Source organism: Hippopotamus amphibius, chromosome 1 (genome assembly GCF_030028045.1).
Source record: "Hippopotamus amphibius kiboko isolate mHipAmp2 chromosome 1, mHipAmp2.hap2, whole genome shotgun sequence".
Classification (NCBI taxonomy): Eukaryota; Metazoa; Chordata; class Mammalia; order Artiodactyla; family Hippopotamidae; genus Hippopotamus; species Hippopotamus amphibius.
Window position 1 is genome coordinate 237462388 of NC_080186.1, and position 26793 is coordinate 237489180.

General features: G+C 43.5%; 1 protein-coding gene across 3 annotated transcripts in view; it reads right to left on the reverse strand.

The window, feature by feature from the left end:
• PARP8 (poly(ADP-ribose) polymerase family member 8) overlaps window positions 1-4412 on the reverse strand; it is a 167484-nt gene extending 163072 nt beyond the window's left edge. For 2 of the 3 annotated variants that reach the window (XM_057743760.1, XM_057743763.1), the window contains exons 1-2: window positions 3706-3928; window positions 3128-3182 (exon numbers count right to left, since the gene is read on the reverse strand). In XM_057743760.1, the coding sequence (XP_057599743.1) occupies window positions 3128-3182; window positions 3706-3796 (146 nt within the window). In that variant the 5' untranslated portion in view covers window positions 3797-3928. Of the gene's footprint in view, window positions 1-3127; window positions 3183-3705; window positions 3929-4376 lie in introns of those variants that run through there. The other variant, XM_057743761.1, reaches the window with a different exon arrangement.
• Between the last annotated feature and the right edge of the window lie 22381 nt (window positions 4413-26793).

Genomic DNA, 26793 nt, shown 5'->3' on the forward strand with positions numbered 1-26793 from the left:
ACAACTGACTGCAAGTGAGATGAAGGATCAGAATTCCAAACCTCTGGTTTGAATGAGTTTATATCAACCAATAAGGGAGAAAGAGGCAGGAGGTCACGGCATGTTAAAGTATAGGGAAGGGATGACTTTTGCATAAATGTACAAACTGTATACAGTTGAGGCTTCTGGTTTGTAGCTCTCAGCACACCCCTGAAATTGGGTGGCAGCATTCACAGGCGCTTACAGCAGGCCCTGGACCACGGATGACTGTGGAGTTCTTCCCAGGAGCCCAGGAGTCAGAAGCATTGTAAGGACCATTGCTGCAATGAATTAATCCCGCCCTATATATACCACAAGTTTCCAAGCAGATCTAGATGGTACTGATAATAAATTCTTAACATTTAACACTTCTTCTCTCGTTATTTCTCAATCAAATGACACTAAAACTTTAACTCTCAAGTAAATGTCTGCATCACTTTTTGGATGTTCAAGTGTCTCAAAGAGGTTCTCAAAGAGCTTGGGGACACAAGTGTAGAGGACGGGGCACAGGTGTCAGGAGTGTGACACAACAGGGTTTACACGGCAGCTTCGTCATTAACTGAGCATAGCTGGGGATACTTCCTAAACTCTCGGAGCCTCCGTCTGCAAATTCAAAGCTGAGGATAATAACAATTCCATGAACCTTCCCGTGAGGGAGAACAAAGTGAACCCAGTCTTCCAGCTGACCATCTGCTCCCCCTCAGTCCTCACCTGAAGTCCACCCAGGCAGATGAGCACACCGTGAAAGGCCCTCTGCCCCTCTCATAACCTGAGAACCAAAGACCTACGTACTAGGCCAGTGGCCAGCCCTGACACAGTGGCCTCTTGGCACTTCCTCTTATCCACAGAAACACACAAAAAATTACATGTAAAAAGAATTCTCAGTGTTATTTCTTTTTTTGAAGAGTAACATGTAAGATCAACTTTTGCCTTAGAACGAAGTGTAACTGCTGTTGGAGAGTGTCAGAGAGGAAACAGCAGATTAAGTTTTATCTACAACTTGAATTGAAAATTATTCTTGAAATCATTTCTCGAAAATAAATGTTCTCAATGGTTTAGATGAAATGATAGAACAATATAATTCACGAGAAATATGTACTGTCTCTCCGTAAGATCCCCACCTTCCTTTAATCGGGAAGTAAGTCTAATTTACCCAAAATGACACTATTAATTGAATAAGTTGATAAGCATATTAAATCGAAATAGAGGGGGATTATTTGATTTTTAAATGTCCAACTGACACGTAGCAATGAGAAACACATAATAAATATCAGATTTTAATGTAGACAATGTAGTTCATGAAAACAGTATTTTTTCTTTCAGAAAATTTACCTTCTGCCATTAGCTACAAACCCATAGAGGGATAATCATTAAAGGTACTATTACTGTATAAAAACAATACTTTATATATTGATTTATAGAACAAGCTTTTGGGAAGACAAAGCAATCACATCAACAATTCACAACACATCTTTAAAAAGCAGGCTGTTCCACGTTACATACACAAGTCCCCTGTTACTTAAATCAGGAACCAAAGGAAAAACTATCCTTAGGAGGATAACACAGAAAAGGAAACTGCTCTTACTTTAAGAGCAGCCCTGGAGTTTGTTCCTATCGTGAAGACGGATGTTATCTCAATTAGCTAATTATTCATCCCAACCTCCAGGCCTTGCTCCTGGAGGCATTTATACCTTCTCCACCTCTTGCTATGTTAACACTACTTCAGTAATTTGCTGATAAAGAATCTTAGTGCAGCATCTAACAGATATTAGAGATTAAGTGTAAGGTTCACCCCCTCCTTGTACAGATAAGTAAACTGAGGCCAAAACAACTCAACTATCTTATTGGAAATAATAAAGCTAGTTAGTTACAAAGACTACCCAGGGCTTTCCCAGTCCACACCTCTCAGGAGAGGAACCACAACTGTGAAAGGCACAACTCAAGCAGATATGGACGTTGACAGCATAGGGAATGTTTTCAGTGGGCCACATAGCATATTTTAACTCCTAAAACAACTCAAGAGGTTATTAATCACACACCAACGTCCTCTGGCTAGTCACCGTCGGGGCAGTGTTAATTTAGTTGAATCTCTTCTAATTTAATTATTGTTTTTATTCAAAAACGATGCTACTACAGGAAATTAAGAAACTGTAATTTTATTCTTCCCCAATAAGTCCATATTATATATGTTATAGTTTCAACTAGAAAATCAAATCAATATACCAATCCTGGGACTTACCTATACTCTGCATATGGGAAACCTGACAACTATTTCAATGAAAGCTCTCTTGAGATGTACATCGCAACACAGATCCTAAGCATTTTTAAGATTCCCATTAATTCCAAGCTTTCAGAAAATGTGTTTACCAAAGAAAGCTTCTTCTGCAATGTATATGTTCATACGTGTTTCCATCAGCTGAGAGACATTTTGGAACGCGATCAAACACTGTCGAACGTCAAGTCCCAACAGCAAAGGCTAAATCTCTCGACAGTTCTCCTGTGTGGCCACTGCTCTTTCAAACCACTGTGTCCCCAAAGGGCTAACGGAGACAATTCTGCCTTCACAAGGGAGCACAGCGAGGCCTATTTTAATGCTTCCTCTTCATTTCATCTCTTCACACACCAAGTGGGACTGGGGCTTCTTTCACACTGTTGACAATGGAGTATTCACACAGGCAGCGCTCACTCGGCCTCCTCGAGAACAAAGTTATCCCCTGCAACCCTACCTAACTCCCGAATGCTTTCCAACTGACTGTGAACATCAGAACAGCACTCCGTTAAAAAAAAAAAAAAAAAAAAAAAGCACGGCGAGCTGGCAGCCTGCGCGCGTCTGTTTATTCGGAACACACGGAAACGTGCAGCGCCAGCGCCCCGGGAACATCCGCCCCCGCGGCCGGCCCCGGCTCGGCCGCGCTGCCCGGCACGCAGGCGGCGCTTTCGGCGGCTCCGGCCGCGCCCCGGGCCCCGGGAGCTCGCCGCGGCGGCCGCCGGGTCCCACCCGGCCGCGGGCTCGGGGCGCGGCGAGCGCACGGCCTCGCGGAGCGCGCGCAGAACAAAGGAAACCCGGGCCCGCGGGCAGGAAACGCAGCAACCCGAGACGCGTCAATACCTTCTGGGGCCGCCAACGTAGGTGAAAGTAAAGGTGGAGTCTGAGTACCTGAAATCTGAAAGGAGACGTCTCGTTAGCAGGCGGCCGCGCCTCGGGCGCCCCGCGTGACGGCCCCCGCGGCCCGGGCTGCCCCGCGCGCGCACCCCGGCCGGGCGCCCCCCGCAACAAGTGCCGGCTGCCATGGCGACGGCGGGCCCCGCCGGGCCGCGCGGCGGCGGGAGCCGCGGCCCGGCCGTGCCCCTCCCGGGGGAGGGCGCGAGGGGGGCGGGGGGCGTCCCCTTCCCTCCCCGCGGCCAGGCGCTGCCCGTCGGAGGGGGACGCGGAGGGGCGCAGGCGGCCGGAGCGGCGCGGCGGGCCCCGGGGGCCTGGGCGGCGGGCGGCCGCGCGACGGGCTCGGCCCCCCGCCGCCGCCGCCTGGGTCGCCGCCGCGGAGAGCCCGGAGCCGGGCGCCCGCTCGGGGGGCCGGGGGCGAGGGGGGGAGGACGGGGGCCAGGCGGCGTCCCCTCCCCCGGAGCCCCCCGAGCGCGGCGGCGCGCGCCGCGGCCGGAACGCCGGGCCGGGGGCCGGCGGGCGCTCACCTGCGAACAGGCAGTCCTTGTCGGCTCTGGACCTCTGGATCACGACGTCCACGTCCTTCTGAATCCGCTCTTGCCGTGAACACATCCCCATGAACTGCAGCCCTGGAAAAGCGGCAGCCGCTGTGCGCAGCCCGCCCCAGCCCCTCGCCGCGCCGCGCTGTCGCCGAGACTCGGGTCAAAATGAAACCTCGGGCCGGGGCGGCGGCTGGCGGCCAAGTGCTTTCGGAAGGGGTCCCGGCGGAGGCGGCGGCGGCGGCGGCGGCGGGGGGCGGGGGCCGGCGCTGCCTTCCCAGAGGAGCCCGCCCAGCTGCCGCCCGCCGCGGCCGGCGTCCGCGGGCGCCCCGGCGCCCCCTCCCCCGCCCGGACCAACGGCCGCGGGGGCCCCGGGCGGCGACCGCCGGCGGGGGGCGAGCCCCGCGCGCGCACGCGCACCCGCCGCTGCGGCGCCGCCCGCCGCGGCCCCCCGGCCCCCGCCCCGGCCCCGACCCCCGCCCCGGCCCCGGGGTCTCCGTGGGCTGCGCCGCCCGCGCGGGGCTGCGGGCCGGGCTCCCGGGGCGCCCCCGCCCCCCCTCCCCGGTGTAGGAATCCGACTCCACTTTGGGAAGGAATTCTGAGTCCCGTGGAAACCCAGAGCCGAGCGGCGGGGAGCGGGGGAAAGCAACAGCGCTCACGATGGGAAAGGAACGAACAAAACCAGCGCGTGTCTCCCCGCGGCCCCATCAGGCGGGGCGGGACGAGCCCGGGCGCGGCTCCCCGACTGCCGGCGCGCCTTCCCCCGGGCGGCGGCGGCGGCGGCTCGGCCCGCGCGCGGGGACTCACCCGCGCCGCCCGCCTCGGCGCGTCCGTGCACGCACGACTGGCAGCCGCAGCGGGCACGTGCCGGGGGGGCCCTGGAGGGGGGGCCGCCGTCTGGCTGGGTTCCCGGAGCCGCCCTCCCGCCGGCCGGCCGCGGAGAGCGGCTGCCGCCCCGCTGCCTCGGGCGGAGACGAGGGCGTGCTCCGGCCTCCCTTTCTCCGCTGCTTGAGGACACCCTGGGCTGGAGCGGCCACACGCCCCGGGACGGGCCGCCTGCAGCGTCTGCTTGTGGGTCTCTTGCGCGGCGGGGCCGCTCCCCTGCGCGGACCACGTCTCCCTTGGGTCTGCGCTCCCGGGGCCTGGGGCAGTGCCCGGGCGGTGGCAGCGACGCCGGCATGTCGCCCGAAGGCACGAACGGTGGGTGGGTCGTGACTTCAGCCTCTCCTGCAGACGCCAGCTTCGGTCGGCTTGCTTCGCAGCCTGAGTCCCCGAGAGTTGCCAGACGGGCTCGCACCCTTGATCAGGCCAGCTCTGATACGGACCGTGACAGCGTGTCCTCTAGCAGAACTGGGAGTGATTGTGCACCCTGATGGGCTCTTAAAATTCTAGAGACAAGAGCAGTGAGAGATCATATGCTCCAACTCCTCTGTCTTGAAGAAAGAAGACACGAAATGCTTTGTTGTATGGCCTGGAACCCATCACAGTTGTTGTGAATCATGAGAGGAAACGTTCTTCTGCGTTACCTGGACCACGGCAGACTTCAGCGTGGTAGGGCACAGCTCCTGACCTCCTGAAATGCTTCCCGACTAAGGCAGGACAAGTTCAAGTCCTTCCTGGGGATGCTGCTTTCTGTAGGCCCCTTGGCTACCAAAAGCACTTTCCTCTCTTCCACAGAACAGTGGGTAGCATGCGTGCTTCCTCCTTCCATCCAGTGCTCTAACGTCTCCAAAAACTTAATATCTATTAATTCACGAGAACGCATTGTGTAACTGTCCACTAAGCTTGTTCCCAAAGTAGCACCCTTACGACAGATAAATTTCAAATCGTTTTAAAGGTGCCAAATGTTTTTGGTCTGGATCACCTCCTGGTGTACTACTCACTCCATAAAATAGGCCTTCTTGTGATTGGTCCTACATTTGGTTTTTTTCCCAAGCGTCACAGCCTGCCCTGTTTTGGTTAAACAAAGCGAACCTCACTCTGTTCATGCCCTTAAGGTGTGATATATTGAAATGTTTTTAAATTTTAAGGGATAAGGAAAAAAATTAAAAACTGTTGTATCCAGTATGTGTTTCTACAAGATAAGTTCCTCTAATAAAAACTACCAAGGCATCAGTGTTCCTGTGCTAGATCTTTATGGCATAGTGCTTTCAGACTCTGTTCACAGCCAATATCCCGTTTACCCTGCCTCATCTCAGACTCTTATTTAAACATTTAGATTATTCGCGGTCTTATTAAAAACTACATGCACCTTTAAGATGAGTAGGTTATATCCCTGCCTTAAACACGTGTGTGCACACAAACACACACACCCGCATACCTTCAGAACTTAGTACATAGTAGGCCCTTAAGCACTTTGTTAAAAAAAAAATTCATTTTTCATGATGAGAGAGAACGTCTGTGCTATGTATGCCGCAGTAACTGGAAATAAGAATCTATGTGTTGGATAATAGAGTCTAGCCAAAAAAAGACCCACTGGTTTAGAAAAATGATCCCAAGCCAACAGAAAAGATTTACTACAAAAAGATGTAAATTCCTCACCTGTGCTAAAAGACTCAGTTGCGGAAGTGTAAGGTAATGGAAACGTGGCGTTAAGTTCAGTGGTGTGATGTGGGTATATAATAACACACACTTATCCAGAACGTAGCAGCACAGCCCGACACTGCTCTAAACGCTTTACATATATTAACTCATTTAATTCACTATAACCCTGTACGGAAGCTGTCCTATTATTCTTCACATTTTACAGAAGAGGAGACTGAGACACAGAAGGGTCAATCAGCTTGTCTAAGGTGGGACAGCAATGAACCTTTTCCTCTCTCCAAACCTTTCAGCAGTTGTACTCAACTTTAAGGAAAATAAATTTGAAAGTCTCACCGCTGAGTAAACCAGCCCCACTGATGGCATCAGGCCAGGAGTTAAGCCAACAAGAAGCCCTATAATGGATTCTGAGGGAGGCCTGGAGCCTGTGGGCTCTCAAAATAGCCTCTTCTAGTGGCAGTTATATTTCTCTTTCTTGCACTGAACTTCCTTTCCCAAATGAATCCCAGCCCTCAGAAAAGTCTTAAGTAAAAGCCTGACCTCTGCTATTCCATAGGGATTAAGAAAAGAGGGTGGGAGGCAGGATTACCAAAGAGAACAGCCCCCTTTCCCCAATACAGGATGCTGTTACCAGTAGCAAATGCCCAAGGCAATGCCCAGCAGACTTGGTTGACAGTGGAAACAGTGCTGTGATCCTTTGCCCTTGCGGTAGAATCAGAGTGAAAAAGGGAGAGGTTGAGTCTGAGGGGTAGCCATGTGAAGGCGTCACCGAGGGCCTTAAAGCCAGAGTGAGGAAGTGAGATTTTATTTGAGAGAAATGGGAAGCCACTGGAAGGAAGGCAATCTCACAGCTCTTGTCAATTATTAGGTTTATATAACTTCGTCTTGCAAGTGTCCTACAATGGAAAGAAGTCCACACAACTCAAAATCTCCGCTAGCCGCAGCTGGCCTCCTCTCACACAAGTGGACTCGGGCAATTCTTTATAAAGCAGCTAGTAGTTTTGCTTTGAGAGACACGAATCCTGCTCTCTTGACCTCATCTGATTGGTGTAGCAACCAAAGTAGGGGCAAACCAAAAGTCAGCCTTGAACATGGAGAATGTTAGGTGGCTTGCTAGGAAATTCATCTGAATTTGATCCTTACCGCAGCTCCAAACCTAAGGTCAAATGGGGCAGCACCCAGGGTCGTGTGGTTTCATGGCCCTTTATGGCATTTTAATGAACTTAACTAATGTCGAAGCTACAGTGTGAAACCTGAACTGCTCTTTCTAGTTCCAAGGGTCTCTTTAATTTAGTCCCATTTGTCTCTCATTAAACTTTAATTTCCATTTCTACCACAGAGACATTCGCATCCCTACTTAGATGAGATGCGTCACCATCCCACGCAAACTCGTTCTTCTCACCTTGCACTCATTCATATTAATTCTACTTTCTCGTAAGTACCTCTCCTTTGTTTATTTTTTAAAGTACATAAATACTGCATGAATATATTCTCAGTGCAAACCATTTAAGACATGTATTAGTACAGAGAGTAAAATGTGAGAATTCCCATCCACCATAACCCTTAATTCCACTCCTTACTCCAAAGGTAACTGGTATTAATAGTCATGAGAATCCTTACCTTCTTGCATTCATCTGTCCACACACAAATGTACATATATTCATAGATTTATACATATGCATTCTAATGTGAAAGGAACCACGTAATACACATTGTTTTGCAACTTGATTTTTCCACTGTCTTGGAGAACTCTCTCAGTGGATGAAAAGAGATCTAGCACATTTTTTTAGCTACTGCAGAGAATTTTATTGAATGGACGCTCCATCATATATTTCAACCATGCCTCTGCAGGCGTGATGGGCTTTTCAAAATGTTTTGCTATTAAAACAATTTGCAATAAATGCACATCTTCGTGCAAAGTTTCAGCAGTTTCTTTGGGATACATTGTTAGAAGTGGATTAACTGAATCACAGGGAACTGGCAAGTTACAAATTTGATAGGTACAAGCAAATTGCTCTCAAAACTCTCTAATTTAATACTCTGCCAACTGTTTTTGTGAATACCTAGTTCTCTGCAACATTTCCAACAATAGGCACTATCAATCTTTAAATCTTTAATTTCTTAATTGGTTGGATGAAAAATATTCGCCTTGTTTTTATTTGTATTTCCCTGATTATTAGTGAGGTTGGGCATTTTTTCAAGGGTTTATCGGCAATTTCTAGTCTTTTCAGTATGTGAGTATAACTGAGTGTGACTGCCTGTCAGAGTCTTTCCTATTGAATTTTTATTACTTTTTCCTAGGAGCTTTCATATCTTCTGAATAGCAATACCTTTGCTTTTATAGACACTCTTTAGTCAGATAGTTTTGTCTTTATGTATTAAAAATAAGAAAAATTAAACATTTTAAACTAACTCCTTCAGACCATATACTCTTTTCTTCAGAAAAAATCTGTCATGATTTCTCCAACTCTCTAATATTTCCTTTCCTCTAAACTCCCATTCCTAGACTGTAGGTTCCTTGAAGACGGGAACTAGTTTTACTCATCTCGGTAAACCAGTTTTACTCTGCATCACTGCAGAGCTTACAAAAGACGCTGTTTTAATATAATGTACAGTAGTTTAATGCATAATTGTTGGATTGACTTGAAGCCTTAATTATTCTTTTATTGCTTTGTTTTCAATTCCTTGAACTTGAGATTGCCCCGTGACTCTGCTTCCACCGCCCACAAGCAGCTGCTGGCACAGGGCTGCGTGTATTGGAGGTACTCAGCACATGCGCATTGATTCGTTGATTCCACTTTGCTGTGACCTTCGACACTGCATGCTTTCTTCTCAAAGCAGAAGCATTCCCCAAGAGTGTCCCATGGGATACTAACTTTATATTATGTAATGAGACGTCCCCCCAAAGTAGTTCCAGATCCAAGTAAATTTGAGGGACAGTGGATTAAAGTTAAATAGGTTTCTCTCTAACTGATGTGGAGCCTGTAACACGCCTGACTAAGAGGGATGGGGCATTTCCAAGCAGCGTCACACGACCGAACACCTGGGGTCTGTGTGTTTGTTGGCAGTGCATTGTGTTCCATGTAGTTTCAGTCATATATTTTCTTCATTCAGGTAAAAACTTCCATTATATGTTCCTTCTCTTCTTTGTGGTATCAACTATGAAACAACTTTAACCCTCATCCCACTGGGCTTTGGAGTAAAACAGGATCAAATTCTGACTCTCCAACTTACTAGCAACGAAGCCTTCGGCAAGGTATACAATCTCAATTTGTCATTACATAAAATCTCAGTTTTCTTACCTGAAAAATGAGAACAATGGCCCTCAGCCATTAACAGTTGAAGAGGTTTAAATGAGATACACCCATGGGAAGAGAAAGATAGGAATTGCTTAGTAAGAATTAATTACTAAGGAACCGCTTTTAAAAAATTCTCTCCCTCACCCCTATCTGCAATTGACTGCTGTTTTCTTAGCTTCCCCAGTTTATCCAGGAGTTTTCCGTCATATTGTCTGGATGCATCTGTTGTAAGTAAGTGATGTGTCTCTGCACAGGGACTCCCTCTTCTTCACACCTGTAGGCCCTGCCCATGCACTCGGTGCCATTCGGGAGCCCACACAGATTCTAGGTAGAGGAAGGAGCTGGAGGAACGTGGAACAGGTTTCTCCCCGGAGGTCCAGCTTTTATAATCCAATCTTGCCTCCTTGAGGTCACATCCAGGGTCACTGTATTTGTCAGGAAACATTTGGTTGTATCACAGAACTCTAATTCAAACCAGCCAAAGCCAAGACGTGATTTGTTGGCTCAGATAACTGGGAAGGATGTTTGGGTGGCGTCGTGGCCCAAAGCAAGAGCTGGCAGACCTAGCAGCTCAGGGAATGGAACTGGGGACTCAACTCAACCCATTTTCTCTCTTTTCCCATTTCCATTTCTGCTTGGCATTTTCATACTTTCAAATACCAAGGAAAACAGCCCTCCGCTAATCCCAATCCTGTAACATTCCAGTTTATTAAGCCCGGCTTGTGGGGAGGGGAGATGGCTTCTGTTCCCCAGGAGCTCTATATGAATCCCAGGATAAAAAAAATAAATGTCGCTGCCCACCTTGGGTCAGGGGTCTGTCTTTTGGACAAACACTGTCATCAAGTGGATGACGTATTCTGGTTTGCTAGGCCCAAGTCAACTAGTCATTCCATGTTTAGGGGCAGCATGTGAGAAAGGATGAAGGCGGTATCTCTTCCTGGTCTCTTCCCGGTCTGATAACAAATCATTTACTACACCAGTGTACTGCGTTTCTCTAGACTGGGGCTCAGGTGGTCACTAATATTTTAGGGAGTGAAATATCTCCAAAAATGCATTATTTTATTTCTCCCCGTCTGGATTGCTTCTGATTTTATTCTTACAGGGTGATAGTGAGAGCGCCTGCAGGCTGTGCTCCCTGTGGGGGCCCGCTCTGTGCTTGCCCCGCAGACAGCGCGTACCGCTCACACCGTCTGTCTTCCTCTCTGACGAGGCTGAGCAGGCGTGCTCAGAGCCTGCGGAGTCTGCTCTGTTCAGCAGTCTCTCTCTTATACTTAAGCTAATGTGTGAAACACAGAAAACACTCAATCAATACTCGTTAAAAGAAGGAAGGAGGGTACCCTTCCACAGTGTGAAATGGGAACACAGACATTGGGCGTATAACTCAGGTGAGCTGGGCTGGGGGAAGCAGGTATCAGTGATGCTGAGTAGTGAAGGCGAAGTAGGAGCAAAGAAAGTGAAGAACATTCTAGGCTGTGGGAAGGTCTGGAGTCAGTGGCGTGCCCAAAGCTGGCTCCTGTAAGCTCGCAAGACCAATAGCACACATCTCGTCCCCACTCCATGTTCACTAGTTGCCCACGGGTAGCTTGAGATCAGCTAAAATGGGAATGTGTACTGCAGAAATCAGAATCACTGCAAAGCAGGGCCTCAGCTTTCTTTTCCAGAGAGCTGACAGCTAAACATGTACCATGCCACTGCACGAAGCATGAGGAGGACAGACTATTACCATAGATGAAGCTAGAAAGCTACTCAAAAATCAAATTAGGAAGGAGCTTATGTGTGAAGCACAGACATCTGAGTTTCTTAGCCACTGAAAGATTTTGAAAGGGAAAGCACATGACATGACTTGCTCAATACTTGCTGGCTAGAGTTCTTCAACAATAGCTTTGTGTGGCAAGCTTGGCAGAAGGTGACTTAAACAGTCGCCCCATATTAAATGCTTGCAGTTCTAGGGAAGTTATTGTCTGTCCTAGCAAATCAATCTTAGCCAACAGCTTAGCCCAGAGCTATGCCAGGCCCAGCCTAAGCTTAAATTCCATCAAGACCAAGCCACAATAGCAGCACTGCTTTGTCAGTGTCAGTAGCTCACATATCCCATATAATACAAGTCTATTACTTCCTGCCATCTGGCACACCAGCCTCTTGAAATGTTGACATTAGCAAACTTCCAACTAAAAGGTTGCCAACTCCCTCCATAAGAAAACACGCTTTTCTGACTAGGTTATTTTAGGTATGGTCCAATCTAATAGCAGAGGTATAAACTAAATGGGTTTTTACATTGCTCTCACATGTATGAATATATATGGGAAAACGTTTAAGAGACAAAGAGATTGGGGGGGAGGGATGGAAGGAGGGGAGGGAGCGAGGGAGGGAGGAAGGAAAAGGGAATAGATGCAGCTCTTCCCATGGCTGTTGAGGTGGAAACAGTGAAAGCAGCAGCGGCACATGCGATTTGGATGCACTGAGGAGCCACCTAGGAGCACTCTTTTCAGAGTCACTGTGTTGGGTTTCATTTTATGAAAGCATGAGGTGTCATCGGGGGACAGGCTCTCAAAAACTTCTTACTTGACATCACAGCAGTCAAAGAGCCTTCTTCTCGTTCCCCTAGGTTCTGATCCCCGAAAGCAGTTCACAGGGTGTCCGTTCCTGAATCTGACCCTCTCTTCTCTAAGGGTCTTCAGCCTTTCTACTGCCCTATATAGGGAATACTTTCTGTTTAAAATGATTGTTCTACCATTTAAACGTCTTATAGTTTCCAAGGGAAATTTAAAATAGAATCAGGAATTAGAATTAATATTGCTATCACTGGTTACTGTCATGGAAAAGTGGTTACAAAACAACCTAGTGAGGATAAACTCGGTAAAAATGTGTGTTTCCTCTTCTATCTTATGAAAGTGAGTCATCCATGAAAAGTTGTCCTAGGGCAAATTTTTGTAAATCAAAATGTAAAACCTATTGACCTTAACAGTATACAATTACTTCAAGAATTAACAAAGCAAACTTATGATACTCAATGTTTGTATTGAAATTTAATGGAATGGATTCCATTATTACTTAATAATTTTGCTGCCCTCCAATCCGCATGAGCAAACTCTGTTTCTGATTGTTGCTGGATGTGTGACTCTCTTTGGTCTCCTGCCAGACACAGTGTACACTGCTGCCCTTGCCTTTGAGCTGGTCCACCGACTCGGCCAATAGGTTGTCACAGGTGTGAAACAAGTAGAAGCGTGAAATGCGTGAGTGTGGTTAGACTTGCTCTGTTGCACCTGTGCCACCCCCTGAGAAGAACATAATCTAAGTAATCTGTTGATTCCCAGAAGGATGGCAGACACATAGGGCAGATCTGGATTCAACTTGCAACTTGGAGCCAAGCCCGGCTTACTCCAGCCTAGATCAGGCACAGACACATACATGAGAATATATGATTGCTGTTTTAAGCCACAAAGTTTGGAGTGGATTTGTTCCTCAGCATTGTTGGGTAATTGTTGACGAACACAAAGAGTAAAGACAAAATAAATCAGTAAAAACAATGCAAACAGTCCACCAGACCATTGCTGGTATAAACTAGAAAACTTTGAGTTTCTTGAAAAGAAAACTTACTGCAAAAGTCACCAAATTTCATCTTCTTTAGAATATCCATCCAAATTTTGTTTGCAGATATCCAAATGCTTCTGTTTATGCTCTTCCATGAGTTGTTTCGGTACCCATCTTGCACAAACTTTTCGAAACCTAAGTCTGTCGTGGATTACTTTGTTTTGAGGTGTTAAAACATCCTCCCTGTAGTCCTGATCTTGCTCCATCAGACTTTCACGAATGCACCACTGTCTTCACTTCTTCATCAGAAGTGAATCTTTGTCCTTGTAGGGCTGCTTTCAGGGGACCAAACAGGTGAAAGTTTCTTAAAGAGAATCATTACTGGTGATGAGACATGGATTCATCACTATGAGCCTGAGAGTAAACGGCAGAGCAAGGAATGGAAACACCCTCAATCGCCGACCAAGAAAAAGCTCAAAAGTCAACCATCAGCTGGAAAATTGATGCTTACAGTTTTCTGGAAATCTCAAGGGCCAGTATTGGAACATTATCAGGAAAAACGTTCAACAATCAACAGTGCTTGTTACAGAGAGATGCTTATTGAAGAACTGAAGCCTAAACTTCTGATTAAACATAGAGGACTGCTATCCAAGGGCGTCGTGATCTTGCATGACAACGCATGTCTGCACACTTCTGCCCACACTGTCGACACTCTGCAAAAACTTCGTTTTGAGGTGTTAAAGCATCCTCCCTATGGTCTTGATCTTGCTCCATCGAACTTTCACCTGTTTGGTTCCCTGAAAGCAGCCCTAGGAGGACAAAGATTCACTTCCGATGAAGAAGTGAAGACAGTGGTGCATTCGTGGCTCACAGCTCAGCCTATGAGGGAATAAGAAAGCTTGTTGACAGATGGACAAAGTGTATTGAAAAGCAAGGAGATTATATTGAAAAATGATGTATTTGTCTTTTCTAAAAGTTAATTAAATAAATTCTACAGCCAGAGTGCGGATAATTTTTGACTCACCCTCGTAATTCTCTCTGAATGTTGGTGGTATTATGGATGTTTTAATTTTTTTCTTCTTGCTTTTAAATTTTCAATAATTATGTACAACATTGACATGATTTTAAAACATTTTAGTTTATTTTAAACAAATGTAGCCTGATTTTCAAATTATAGATTTTGAAGCGATCCCTTGTTTCCCCGTGGAAAGTTCAAAACTAATAACAAAAAGATGGTAAGTTCGCATTGTTACACTTCCATAAGTCAGGTGTTTATTTTACTTTTGTTCTATTTTTCTCAACTCTAAAAGAAAAGATTTCTTTTTAAAATGAACTTCTTCAGTACAAGCCTACTTCTAGGGGCCATTTAGATACTGTTTATCTGACGTTGGTGGGAGGTTCTGTCGTAGGGGTATATCTTGCTGAAACTGAGCAGGACCCTTTGGGGCCCTCCCAGGGACAGACCCCTCCCCCCATCCCCCACCGCTTATTTATAGCAAAGTTTCAGCCTCCTAGGCCTTCCCCAAGTTCCCAAGAGCAAATTTAATTAGAAAAGTGAGAAAATGTGGAACCAAAGTAAAACAGTCAAGCAAGACAAAATAATACTAGTTTAGCCACAAAACAAAATCACAGAACCTTTAGTTCCTCCTCAAGGGCTATAGATGATATCCGAGCCATATCTGTGCGTTGTTTTGCAGATATGAAAGCCCCCATCAGGTGGAAGAAGTTAACTGCTGACCACCAGTCTGTGGACCGCAGACTGGTTGGAACCAAAAGTTGATGATGTTGACTCCCAAAATACCACCCGGTTACCTCACCACCAGCCAATCAGAAGGATGTCCACAAGCTGATCGGGCCCCCTGCCACCCTCTCCCTCATCTTCCCTTTAAAAACCCTCCCTTGAAATCCATCAGGGAGTTCAGGTCTTTTGCGCATGAGCTGTCCGTTCTCCTTGTTCGGCCCTGCAGTGAACACTGTACTTCCCTTCACCAGAACCTGGTGTCAGTAAGTTGGCTTTGCTGTGTGTCAGGTGAAGGGACCTGAGTATGGTTCGGTAACATGCCAGGGTTCAGGAACAAGGGCTTTCTCATCCATATAAAACTCCCCACCCCCTTTCACCCAATGGCATTTTAGGGATGTCATTATCCACCCCTGTGGGCACTGGCAGGGGTCACCTGTGATCCTCAGGCACAAAGCTATGGGAGAGGAATCTGCACAAGGTCGGGGGGGCATTTCAGCTAGCATCACCCCTGTGATGAGGCAGCACGTTCTGCTTGTACAAGTGCAGGCTGACCAGACCCCTCAGGCCCAGTTCCTTGGACCCCCGACAACACCTGTGGCTGCAGGTCTTTGTTGTTGCAACTTTCCTGCTTCCTGTCAGGGCGACTCTAAGGGTGGCTGTCTCTCCGGGTCTTACTTCTTCCCAAGCCCATTATCCTCCCTTCTCTCTCTTCTAATTTGAACCCAAAGTATTTTGGATTTTGTTTTGTTTTGGTTTCAGTTTTGGTTTAATGAGAAGATGGGGGAAAATTCTGCTCTGCCTCTAAATACCTTGGTAAGTCTAGAATCCTCTCTATTTCCCTAAGGCTTAGAACCTTAGAAACCAAAGCCTGAAAAACATTTTCCTCTGCTTTATCTTTTCATATCCCTACCCAGAGACAATGCTCACTCAATGGTCTGAAAAGTACTTGAAAGTGTTCGATGGGAAAGAGAGAAGAAAAAAAGTAAAATAAATTGTGCTATAGATAGAGAAGTGGATAGAGCTATCTCTCTACATTTAATAAATTAATGGGTATGTTATCCCCTCATTATTTTTCTGTATTAGTTTTTAAAAGATAGCATTTTGTTTTCTTCTAGAAAGGCCTAAACTTCATCCACTACTCTGCTATTTCCTCAGCCAGGAAGGGCTAAGGGACTGCTGGAATTAACTATTTTGGAAAATATGCAGCCAACACATTCCGTCAAGCTTCACACCCTTACCTTTCACTGCGGCCTTCACTGATCAAAGCCTCCACCTTCTCATGTGCTATCACTTCTTCATGACTCACAGGTTTTCTTTCCAGCTCCTCCTCTCACAGCTCTCCTCCCCTGAAACAGTGGCCTCCCTCTCCTCTTTCTATGATGAAAAAATCCCTTTTTACTTTTAGTTTCTCCACTGAAGGAGACCGTCAGTGGAAAAGGACTTATATTTCCACTGAGATTATCTAATCTTATTTTAACCCAAATCCAGCTTTCCTGGAAAGATACCCCAAGCCTTTCTGCAGCACCTAACATCTCACACTCCAAGCCCAAATCCTTTTCCTTTTCCTGCTGCTTTTAGATCCACCTTGATTAACACTCATCTGGAAAGCCCAGTTTCTTTGGCTTGTTCAGTCTCTTCATATAATGTGACTTTTACTTTTATTGAATAAATTATTGCAGATGTGTCCGACACTCGGAGGAAAAGAACACCTTACGATGTCCCACCCATTACCCAATCAGGAACTCTTAGCAAACAGATTTTAATGTAAGATGTATCTGTGTTCAAGCTTTTCTTACATACATCCTCACACTTTACACATTTCTCTTTCTCAGCACCAATTTTTAAGAAGTAATCATTTTCCCCCTGTATATTATTTGCCTTTTGTGAGCTACTTCATATACCATTTGAAAGCTTGATCAAAATATTTATATTTAGGACGTCCCTGGTGGCCAGTGGTTAAGAATCCGCCTTTCCATGCAGGGGACGTGGGTGCGATCCCTGGTCGGGGAACTCAGATCCCATATGCCACAGGGCAACTAAGCCCACGTGCCATAACTAGAGAGAAGCCTGTGCACCACAACTAAGACCTGACGCAGCCAATAAATAAGTAAATAATACAATATTTTTAGAATAGTTATAATCATGAATACTTTTATTTGGGCTTCTTTGTTTGCTGAGGGAGCAATTAACAATACATCTCCAAGTGTCCAATAACTGCCAAAGAAAATATTTTCCTGTTGAATTTATCTAGAGTTCTCTATCTAGCATGAAATAGTTTACAAAGAAATGTGCCAACAAAATACTGGCCATGCAGTCAACACAGTTAACCGAGGTCATTTAGCACAGCTCTATATGGTTGAGGTAAATATAATGAATTTTGAAAGAGACAGTCTCTGGAACTAAACAGCTAAGAGAGAAGTCCTTGTGTCATTCAAATACGTGTCTACGTAAGCAGGGAATAGAGACCAGGAGTCAAACTGAAAGAGAGGTTCTTACATCTGGGGTGGTGAAACTGCAGCAGTTTCTCTGGAGTGGAAGCAGGAAGACCGTCCACAGCAAGAGCAACGCTCCGTGTGTTCAGTGAGGACCCATGACGGAAGCTTTGAAGAACTCTTTGTTAATTGCCAGTAAGCTTATCAGATGTCCATTTACTGCCATCTTAACAAGCAAGCTTACAGTAACATCTGTGAGTTAAATCTCTCTAGAGACGTCTGGTAATAGCTTTAATCCCTGTCCGTTGAATTATGGTTTGTTAGGTTGTAGAATTCAAGTTTGATGGTTATCAACTTGGAATATGTTATTTCTCTATTGCCTGTTCTCATAGCAGATGAAGAAAAGTCTGCAATAATCTAGTTACCTTTCATTGCAGGTTATCTGCTTTTCCTCTCTGGTGGATTCCAAGACATTCTTTTTGTCTTTAGTATCTTGCAATTTCACTGTGGTGTATGCAGGTATGTGTTTATTTTCATGGAGTTTGCTCAGAGCTTGGAGTACTTCCTGTATCTGAAAAGCCTAGGTGTGAAAATGTTACCCTCAAATATCTTTCTGTCTTTTAACGTAAAGATTTTTTTTATTTGGAAACAATTCAAACTTAGGTTTGAAATTAAGCAAATGAAAAAAACATCAGTACCCATAATACCCACCCACCCTTTACCCTGATTGTTAATAGTGTTACTATTTTATGAAATTTGCATTATCATTTTTTCTCTTTTTCTCTCAATACATATCCTAACTTTCAGTCCTTAGACCTAGGCCTTATAGCAACCTGCAATGTGATGCTTGACTTTGTGCCTGGGGGGGGCAGAGAATTATTTTCTATTATTCTACTTCAGCTATGTATTTTAAAAGAATCCTCTATCATATTTTATCTATTCTTTCTGTATGTTTGGAATAGGAGCGAGTTCTTCCACACTAATAAAACTTAAACATCAACTTCCCAATGTAAATAGAAAGCTACATTGGAGTGATTTTAGAAAAGATTGCACAGGGGTCAAAAATTTTATTTTCCTTTCTGTTTACTTTGTTAATGTTCTTACTTTTTGTATTTGTGAGAGGAGAGTCTGCAATCCGAAAAGAGCAGAAAGGAAGAGAGAAGTGAGATTTTTTTTCCCTTTTGCTTTCTACATACCAGAAAAGAATGTCTCTCTCTCTCTCTCTCTCTCTCTCTATATATATATATATATATATATATATACACACACACATATATAAATAAATATGTATATAAAAATAAAACATACATCTATCATCTCTCTATCTTTCTTTCTATCTAAACATCTTTATCCTGTATTAGTTTTTTAAGTTTCCTAAAACAAATACCACAGACTAGTCAGCTTAAGCAACGGAATTTATTTTCTCACAGTGCTGGAGGCTAGACGTCCAAGATCAAGGTGTCAGCAGGACTGATTTCATTCTGAGGGCTCTCGCCTTGATTCATAGGTGACCATCTTCTCCCTTTGTCCTCACGTGGTCTTTTCTCTGTGTGCATGCGTATCTGTGTCCAACTTCCCTCTTCGAATAGGAACATCAGTCCTATTTGTTCAGGTGCCACCCGTATGACCTCATTCTCCTTAATTACACCTTTAAAGTCCCTATCTCCAGATACAGTCACATTCTGAGGTTCTGGGGGTTAGGATTTCAACACATGAAATGGGGAGAGAGGCATAATTCAGCCTGTAGCAGATCCTGTATATCCTACAACCCATCCATATCATATATCTGATATGTATGTGTGTGTGCGTGTGTAAATATATCTAATCCCCTTTGATTAACTTTCTCACTCTAGTGATAACTGAAGGAAATCTTCAGGTGACTATCCCTTTTGTATGAATAAGAATTCTGTCTTCCCTTAACCTGAGAATGAAGTAGAGAGAAATCCATTTGGGCAGCAATATGAAAAAATTCTGAGTCAAGATTTCAATGTGATATCGCCATTTTTTCCAGAGGTCAAATGTTAGCATATGTGGCATGCCATAATGAGACCGAGTGTTTCAAAGCCAAATTTCAAAGCCAATTATACTGGCTCACCTTCTCATACCTCCAGCATTCATCTAGCACTCAGCTGGAGAACTGAGCTGAAAATCAGGCTTTTCTGTATCAGCAGAGTTGAACAGAATCTGACCTTAATCCTGAATTTCTACTCTGTAATACCCGTTTCCAAACCAAGCCACATACTCAATTATTTTCTTTTTAAGAGGTCAATTTGATACCTTTTTTAAAATAATAAGATAGGAGTAGAAATCTCGGGGAAAAAATAACCATCAAGACAAAGCAAAACCATTCACTCATTCATTTATTCAGTTGTTTTTGGACAAACTTGTTTGCTTCCTTCTTAATACAGCCTCTTGGGGATTAAGTAGATATTCTTTTGTAAATCTCCTTCAGTCTTTCATAAGTGTATATACTTTACCTTTCCAAGTGAACTATAAATTCCTCGAGGAAAGATCTGTATTTTTTTTCCTTTTGATTCCCTTATAGCAGCTGGTAGGCATGCACAGCTAACGGAACATTTATAACAACCATCACGGGTTAATAACTCTTTCAGTAAATATTTTCCATCATTTTCTGATTTCCAGGCCCTGTGGTATGCTCTGGGGAATGCAGAGATTAATGCATTCCCTACCCGACAGAGGATTTCTTAGAGACAGACATGAAAAATAAGTGTTGTGAATGTTGCAGACATTGTCATAGAAATCTCAACAGGAAATAGTTGTTGTAGAGGCAAAGTGCTCAAGGTCAGATTCACGTTGCCTAGATTTGAATTCTGGTCTCACCACTTCTTTTATGAGTTTAGGCAAATTTCTTAAGTTCTTTACACCAGTTTCCTCACCCTTACGATAGGGGAACTAAATAGTACTTATCTCATAGGATTACTATGAGGATTAAAAGCAATTATGCACCGTGCCTAACATTCCCAATGTTATTCTGTGCTCAACAATCAAATGGGGAAAAGGTGATTTATCTCTGAGTAAAATTTCCTGTAAGTGGTCTGCAGGGAGGTCTGGAAGACTCCAAACCCAGCAATATTAATGGCAAAGAATAAAGTTAGTTTACATAAAATATTTTAAACAATCTTTATAAATAGCAAGAAATTCCATAATCCTTGTTAAAAGGAAGGAAGGAAGGAAGGAAGGAAGGAAAGGAAGGGAGGGGATATGGGGATATGTGTATAAAAACAGATGATTGAACTTGGTGTACCCCCCAAAAAGATAATAAATAAATAAATAAAATTTTAAAAAAATTAAAAAAAAAGATAAACAGAGAAAAAAATTATTAGAAAAATATGCAGCAGATAAGTAGGTCATTTTTCAAACTTACAAATGATTAAGAAAACGGTGCAGAACCCAATATACAGAAGGGTAGATGGGATGGGTAAGTACACAAGGCCCCCATTTTTCTAATGTTCACTTTATGCCACTTCGTTTTTACAAAAGATGTACCTTAGTACCTGCTTTTTCACGAACTGAAGGAAAGCTAAAGAGGATTTTCACTTCTATTAAAAATAAAAAGGCGAAAAGAAAAAAATAGCCGTCAGCGTTTGTTTCGCCGAGAGCCGTGACAGAGGCATCGCGCAGCCCCAGCGCTGAGCATGGCACCACTAAACTTCTTCCTGGGAACCACACTCAACATCTCAGCATCAATGGCTTCAAACCGTGTCTGTGAGCATCTGTGCTTTATCTCGGTTTATTTTGTGTGTCCGTTCGCAAGATCTGTCTTAAGGTCATTGCACTTGCTTTATGCCGTTTTGGCTTAGGAAAGCTTTCGTTTTATTTTTGGAAAGCTGGGGAAACCTGTATTACATAGGAAAAGAGAGAAAACAGAGAAGGAGAAGCAAATTACCAATGAATGTATGAGAAGATGCTCAACCTCATTGATGACTCAAGGCATTTAAATCCATATGGCACTGGACTGCCAGTTTTCAACGAATACATTGGCAAAACTCACTTTTGGTAATATCTAGGCTTGTCGGCTCTCTGGGCGGGAACCAGGGCTATACTCACACAGAGTCTTAGGGAGTGTGTATACTGATGAAAGCACTTTGGTGTACAATTTAGTGGCATCTGCCAAAATTAGCAGTGTGTATTCTCTTTGATAGAGGAAACCCTATGATATGTGTGCAATAACATATGCGTAAGGCTTGTTCATTGCAGTGTTGTTTGCAAGGGCAAACTGGAAACAATCTAAATAACCACTGATAAGAGACTGGGTGAATAAATAATTGTACATCTGAATGACGCACAATGCAATAACTAAAAGCATAGGTGGAGATATATACTGTTATGAAAAGGGATCTAAGACATATTAAATGGTAAAATCAAGATTCATGAACAGGTAGTATGTATACTAGTGTAGTACGCTACTTTTTTAAAAGGGAAATGTAACATACAAGGATGACCAAGAAATTATTAACAACACCTACATCTGGGCAATACTGTAGGTAGGGGAGAGGGATACATTTATTTTTCATTTTAAATCCAATGACATTTAAATCTAATCCCATTGCATTATTTTTATGATAAAATTGAATTATTTTTATGATAAAAATGAATACGTAATGAAACAATTTTTAGGTATACATTAAACATATACAATTCTAAACAGTTAGAAATTATTGAGTTGAGATTAAACTATAGGAAACGCATACATAACTTTTAACTAAACTATATCCCTCAGCATCCCAATTCTTTTTGAGAACATCTAAATCTTCATCTTGCAGACTTCAAGTAATTCTTTGGTATTTTATTTGGCTCTTTTCCTGTCCAAACTGCTAACTCTTCTCTCTGGCAGGTTAAACCTTTCTCTTAAAAAAATAATTTTTTTCTAGGTGCATTTCATAGGGTTTTTGTACTATATCTGTTTTTTTCTTTGTTTTTTTGTTTTTTTTTATCTTAGTCTTTATTCTTTTGGAAAGATTAGTCCTGATAGACCTCTTTCTTCAAAATTTTTCTCAATTCTTTGGCTTTTTGCTTTTTGGCTTATAATCAAAAATCGATGTCTGATTTATTTTGTCCTGGAGAAGCTTAATGGAAGTTATAACAAGCTAAATAGGATATTAATTGAAAGTATAAACCTTGTGAAACCCTAATATGGAGGCACTAAACCAAAGACACTTCCAATAGTTGATGTGGCCATTCATTCGTTAAAACCAGCTATTTTTCTTTTGAATTGCATTACCTTTAATTCTGAAAATTGAATGTTACAGAGCACCAGGCAAACTGCTGTGAGTAATTATAATACTCATTGCTGAGTGACGTGACTCCTTCCTCAAAGCTTGGCTTTTAAGGGAAATTGCATGATAAGGTCCCTAGGTGTCTTGGCTTGTTCCGGGAATCATGTTGGCCCTCCAGGGAGCTAATGCGTCTTTAATTATTTACAGGTTCACACGAGACCCTTTACAAATATAAGCACGTTAGCTCAGTAGCTAAATAACAGTAACATGAAACATGGCAGACACCGTGGAAAGACCCAGTAGAAGCTAATGCAAACCCTGGAGCTGCCACCTCAATGTCTCATCCTGTAGCTTTCTGTCAATTACATAAGTTAGACCCATCTGAAATGTAAGGGCCTTCTAAATTTCTATAGAGAAGACTGAGAAGCAGAGTACATCTACTATACACTTTGATATCTTTTAGGTGAGAGCCAAATTTGCTTAAGGGAACTCATCCGCTGGTTTTAAAGTAGTGTTTAAAATTATGGGAGATTACCATGTGAAGACACAGACAAACAAAGAGCGAAGACATCCACGTGATGGTGGAGCCAGAGATTGGATTGGTTCATCAAAAGCCAAGAAGCTTAAAGAATCGCTAGCAAACATCAGAAGCTGGAAGAAGCACAAAGGAGTCTCCCCTACAAGTATCAGAAGAAGCATGGCCCTGCTGACACCTTGATTTCAGGCTCTTATCCTTCAGAACTGTGAGAAAATACATTTCTGTCATTTTAAGTCAAAATAAATAAATAATAAATAAAATTGTGAAAATATTAATACATCCACAGTGTAAAATGTTTAGATGCACATTCTACAAATGTAATAAAAGTTTTCTTTTCAACTCCTGCACCCATCTTTTTTCTTCACTCTTTAGGGAAAAGAGTTTAATATATGTAGGAGTGTGTATGTGCATATATTTTAAATATTTATACATACGATATACATATCTTACATTAAATACACAATGCACACATACATAAGCAAAGAAATGAATATCCTAAACATATGGGTCTGAAAATTGTTTAAAATAAATTTGGACCAGGATGTATGGGCATCGGTAAGATTCAAAACTGTCCAGTTGGAAAACAACCTCATTTTGTCAGCTCAACAAAGCTGGGGACTCCAGGCTCTGCTCTTCTGACTGTTGTCGTACAATCAGCACAGTATCTTAATGGCAAAGTTTACTGAAATGGAAATACATGTAGGGGCCTCCCAAGCATTCACTGTTCCTCGCGCACACAGACTGCTAACCAGGCAGTGAATTTCCCAGCCATGACAACATCTCAGCGGGCTGACCCCTCTGCCAAGAACTCTTGGTCATGATCGTTGGTGCGGGAAGGAGCATATGCTTTCAGCTAATCAAATCAGAGGGCAGCACAGCTTTTTTATTCAGTGATTGAGGGGAAAAGAGCCTCTCTCTGATGGTGGCAGAGGAAGCACGCCGTAGTTCTCTTGTGAGGACATGGAATTTCAAGCCATAGGATAAAACGGAGACCTAGTAATGCAGAAGGGAGAGACGGAGAGGACGAGAAGCATGTATTTTGCGTCATTGCTAAACCTCTGCATTACACTAACCTTAATTCTTTACTAGTATCCTAATTCTCTTTATTATAGAAGCTGGTTTGAATTATGCTTTTTGTTACTTGCAACCAAAGCTATTCAAATATATTAGTGCTTAAATGTTAGCTCACACTTGATCTATACTAGATTTGCCAGAGTGTTTAGGGGAATACTTGCTTGCTAAGCTAATAAGTAAAATAGTCCATGTTCAAATATGTCTGAAAAATATTGAGCTGTACTTTTCACACTTTTAGAGATTCACAAAGCTCAAGACATATTAAATGTTTCAAAAAATTAAAAATTCTAATTATGATTATACCTGCAGTTTTCATATTAATTAACCAAATAATTCCTTTTCCATGTAATGCCCATTGAAAACCTATTTAAAAAAGTTGTTTCCTGGAGTTGAAAAATACTGATTTCAGATTATCAGTATATTTTCACATTCCACTTTTCCCACAAGATTAGAATCAACATTTTTAGCCAGAACATTTGGACCCAAACACTCCAGGCCTTTTAAAATATTAGTTTATAATTACATATATATATATGTAACCTTTTTTCTACTTAATCAAAAACCTAAACTCTATCTAGTTACATTTTGAAGACCAACCAGGCTTAAGATGTTTTTGGTCTTTACCTCAAATCAATTTGTTGAATTTTGTTCATTTTACCTGACGTGACATAGATTATATCTTAAAATAAAAAAATAAGTGTTTGCTGTGCCTCTCATAACTGTATACCTTGGACTTTTTAAAATATAAACTACAGATGCCTAATGTGCCTGATTTTAACAGTAAATAAGCTTATCACAGAAATCCTGGGGAGCTTGTGGAACTGTTGAAACGCCTGGAAAATCAGACTTAAAGTTAAGCAGCCAGGAAACGTGCCGCAAACTATGCTGTAGAACTGGTCTAAAGAGGAAACCACTACCACCACCGCTAAGAGCTAAGGCTGCAGCTCGCAGAAGGCAGCAACCGTACCTATTGCGCAATCCGAGGCCGACTGTTAAACCACTACTGTCACACCCGACGTGCACCACACAACAGACACTTTAGCAGCTCCTGCATGGCCTCCACTAGAAACAGAGAAAGCGTAACTGAATCTGTTTCTTTTCTATAAACTCCTAAGTCGAAATTCATCACAGGCAAACAGATTGGCAGAAACTAAATCATACGCTGGTGCCCTAGCTGCAAAGGAGGTGGAGAAAGCATGCATTTGGCATTTTAGCTTCTAAAGCAAGAGAGAGTTTCTTGCTCCCCTCAAGACTGATAGGCTAGGGAATTCCTCAAACATGGGAACAAACTTCAAATAATAATAAATACTCATCTTTTGATTTGCTTCATAGTAACGTAAACTTTTATTTTTTCAATTAATCACAAAAGACCCATGCTTCCTCCTAAGATAATGCAACGATTTCTCCCACAAGTGGACACTCACCTACATCTCTTCAACACGGGAACAATCCGACCATCTCACCAGTCACAGCATCTGCTTTAAGTCCAAGAGTTCTGGGTGATGGCCGTTCCTCTTCTAAGTCCATCACTAAACTATCTGGATGTTTAGTCACGTACGGTTTCAACATTAACCTTCGAAATAGCCTATATAAAAAAGAGGGAGAAATGGAAAGGAAGGAAGAGGGGGAGACTGTGAAGATACATAAGTACATACAAGACCATACAAGAAAGACATGTGGGTGGAAGTTAAGGCCCTTGCTTCTGTGCACGCCCCCAGGTGGTTACTGGCTTCTGCGACCGTGTGCCCCCGCCTAGCCTCTCTGCTAGTCGAGGATTCACACTGTAAAGTGACCAAGTCATCATTCCTGGCAGACGGGTCCTTCACAATCTGTTTGTGTGAGCTCGCTGTGGCCATTCTTAGTTTATTTTTAAAAGTTATAGGTTTACAGAAAAATTGAGTTAGCTAGTACAGAGTTCCAAGAGCATTTCGCATCTTGAATCGGTGTGGTAGTTTTGTTAAAACTGAGGAACCAACATTGGTGCATCTTTATTATCATTAACTAACACGCACAGTTTACATTAGGGTTCGGTCTTTGTGTCGCACAGATCTGTGCATTTTGCCAAGTGTACAACATCACGTATTGACCATTCTAGTATCTCACACAGTATAGTTTCGCTGCCCTAAAAATCTCACGCTCCGCGTATTCATCCCCCACCCCAACTCCTGGCAACCACTGATATTGTTACTGTCTTTATGTGATTTCCAGAATGTCATATGGTTGGAATACTGCAGTATAGATGGAGCCTTTTCAAACTAGCCTCTTTCAGTGAGCAAAATACGTCTGTTTTCTCCAAGACTTTTCATAGCTTGGTAGCTCATTCTAAAAAAAAAATCACTGAATGATATTCCACTGTGTGGATGTCCCACTGCTTATGTATCCACCCACCTGTTGAAGGATATCTTGATTGGGTCCAGGTTTTGGCAATTAGTCTTCATTAGTTTTTACCACAAGACCTGGCAGAATTAGGAGCCATCCAAGGAGATCACTGAGTCCTTTCTACTTTTCTCAGAAATTGCAATTGTAATTGCTCTCTTGAGTCACGTTTTATTATCCCAGCCAACAGTGGATCCGCTCAAATTTTTTTACTGTTTGTCCAGAGGCATGAGGAGCCCTAAGGGCCACATCGCAGTCTCATCTTCACATTCAATGGAATATTGCCGTGGCTGTCCCCTTGGGTACT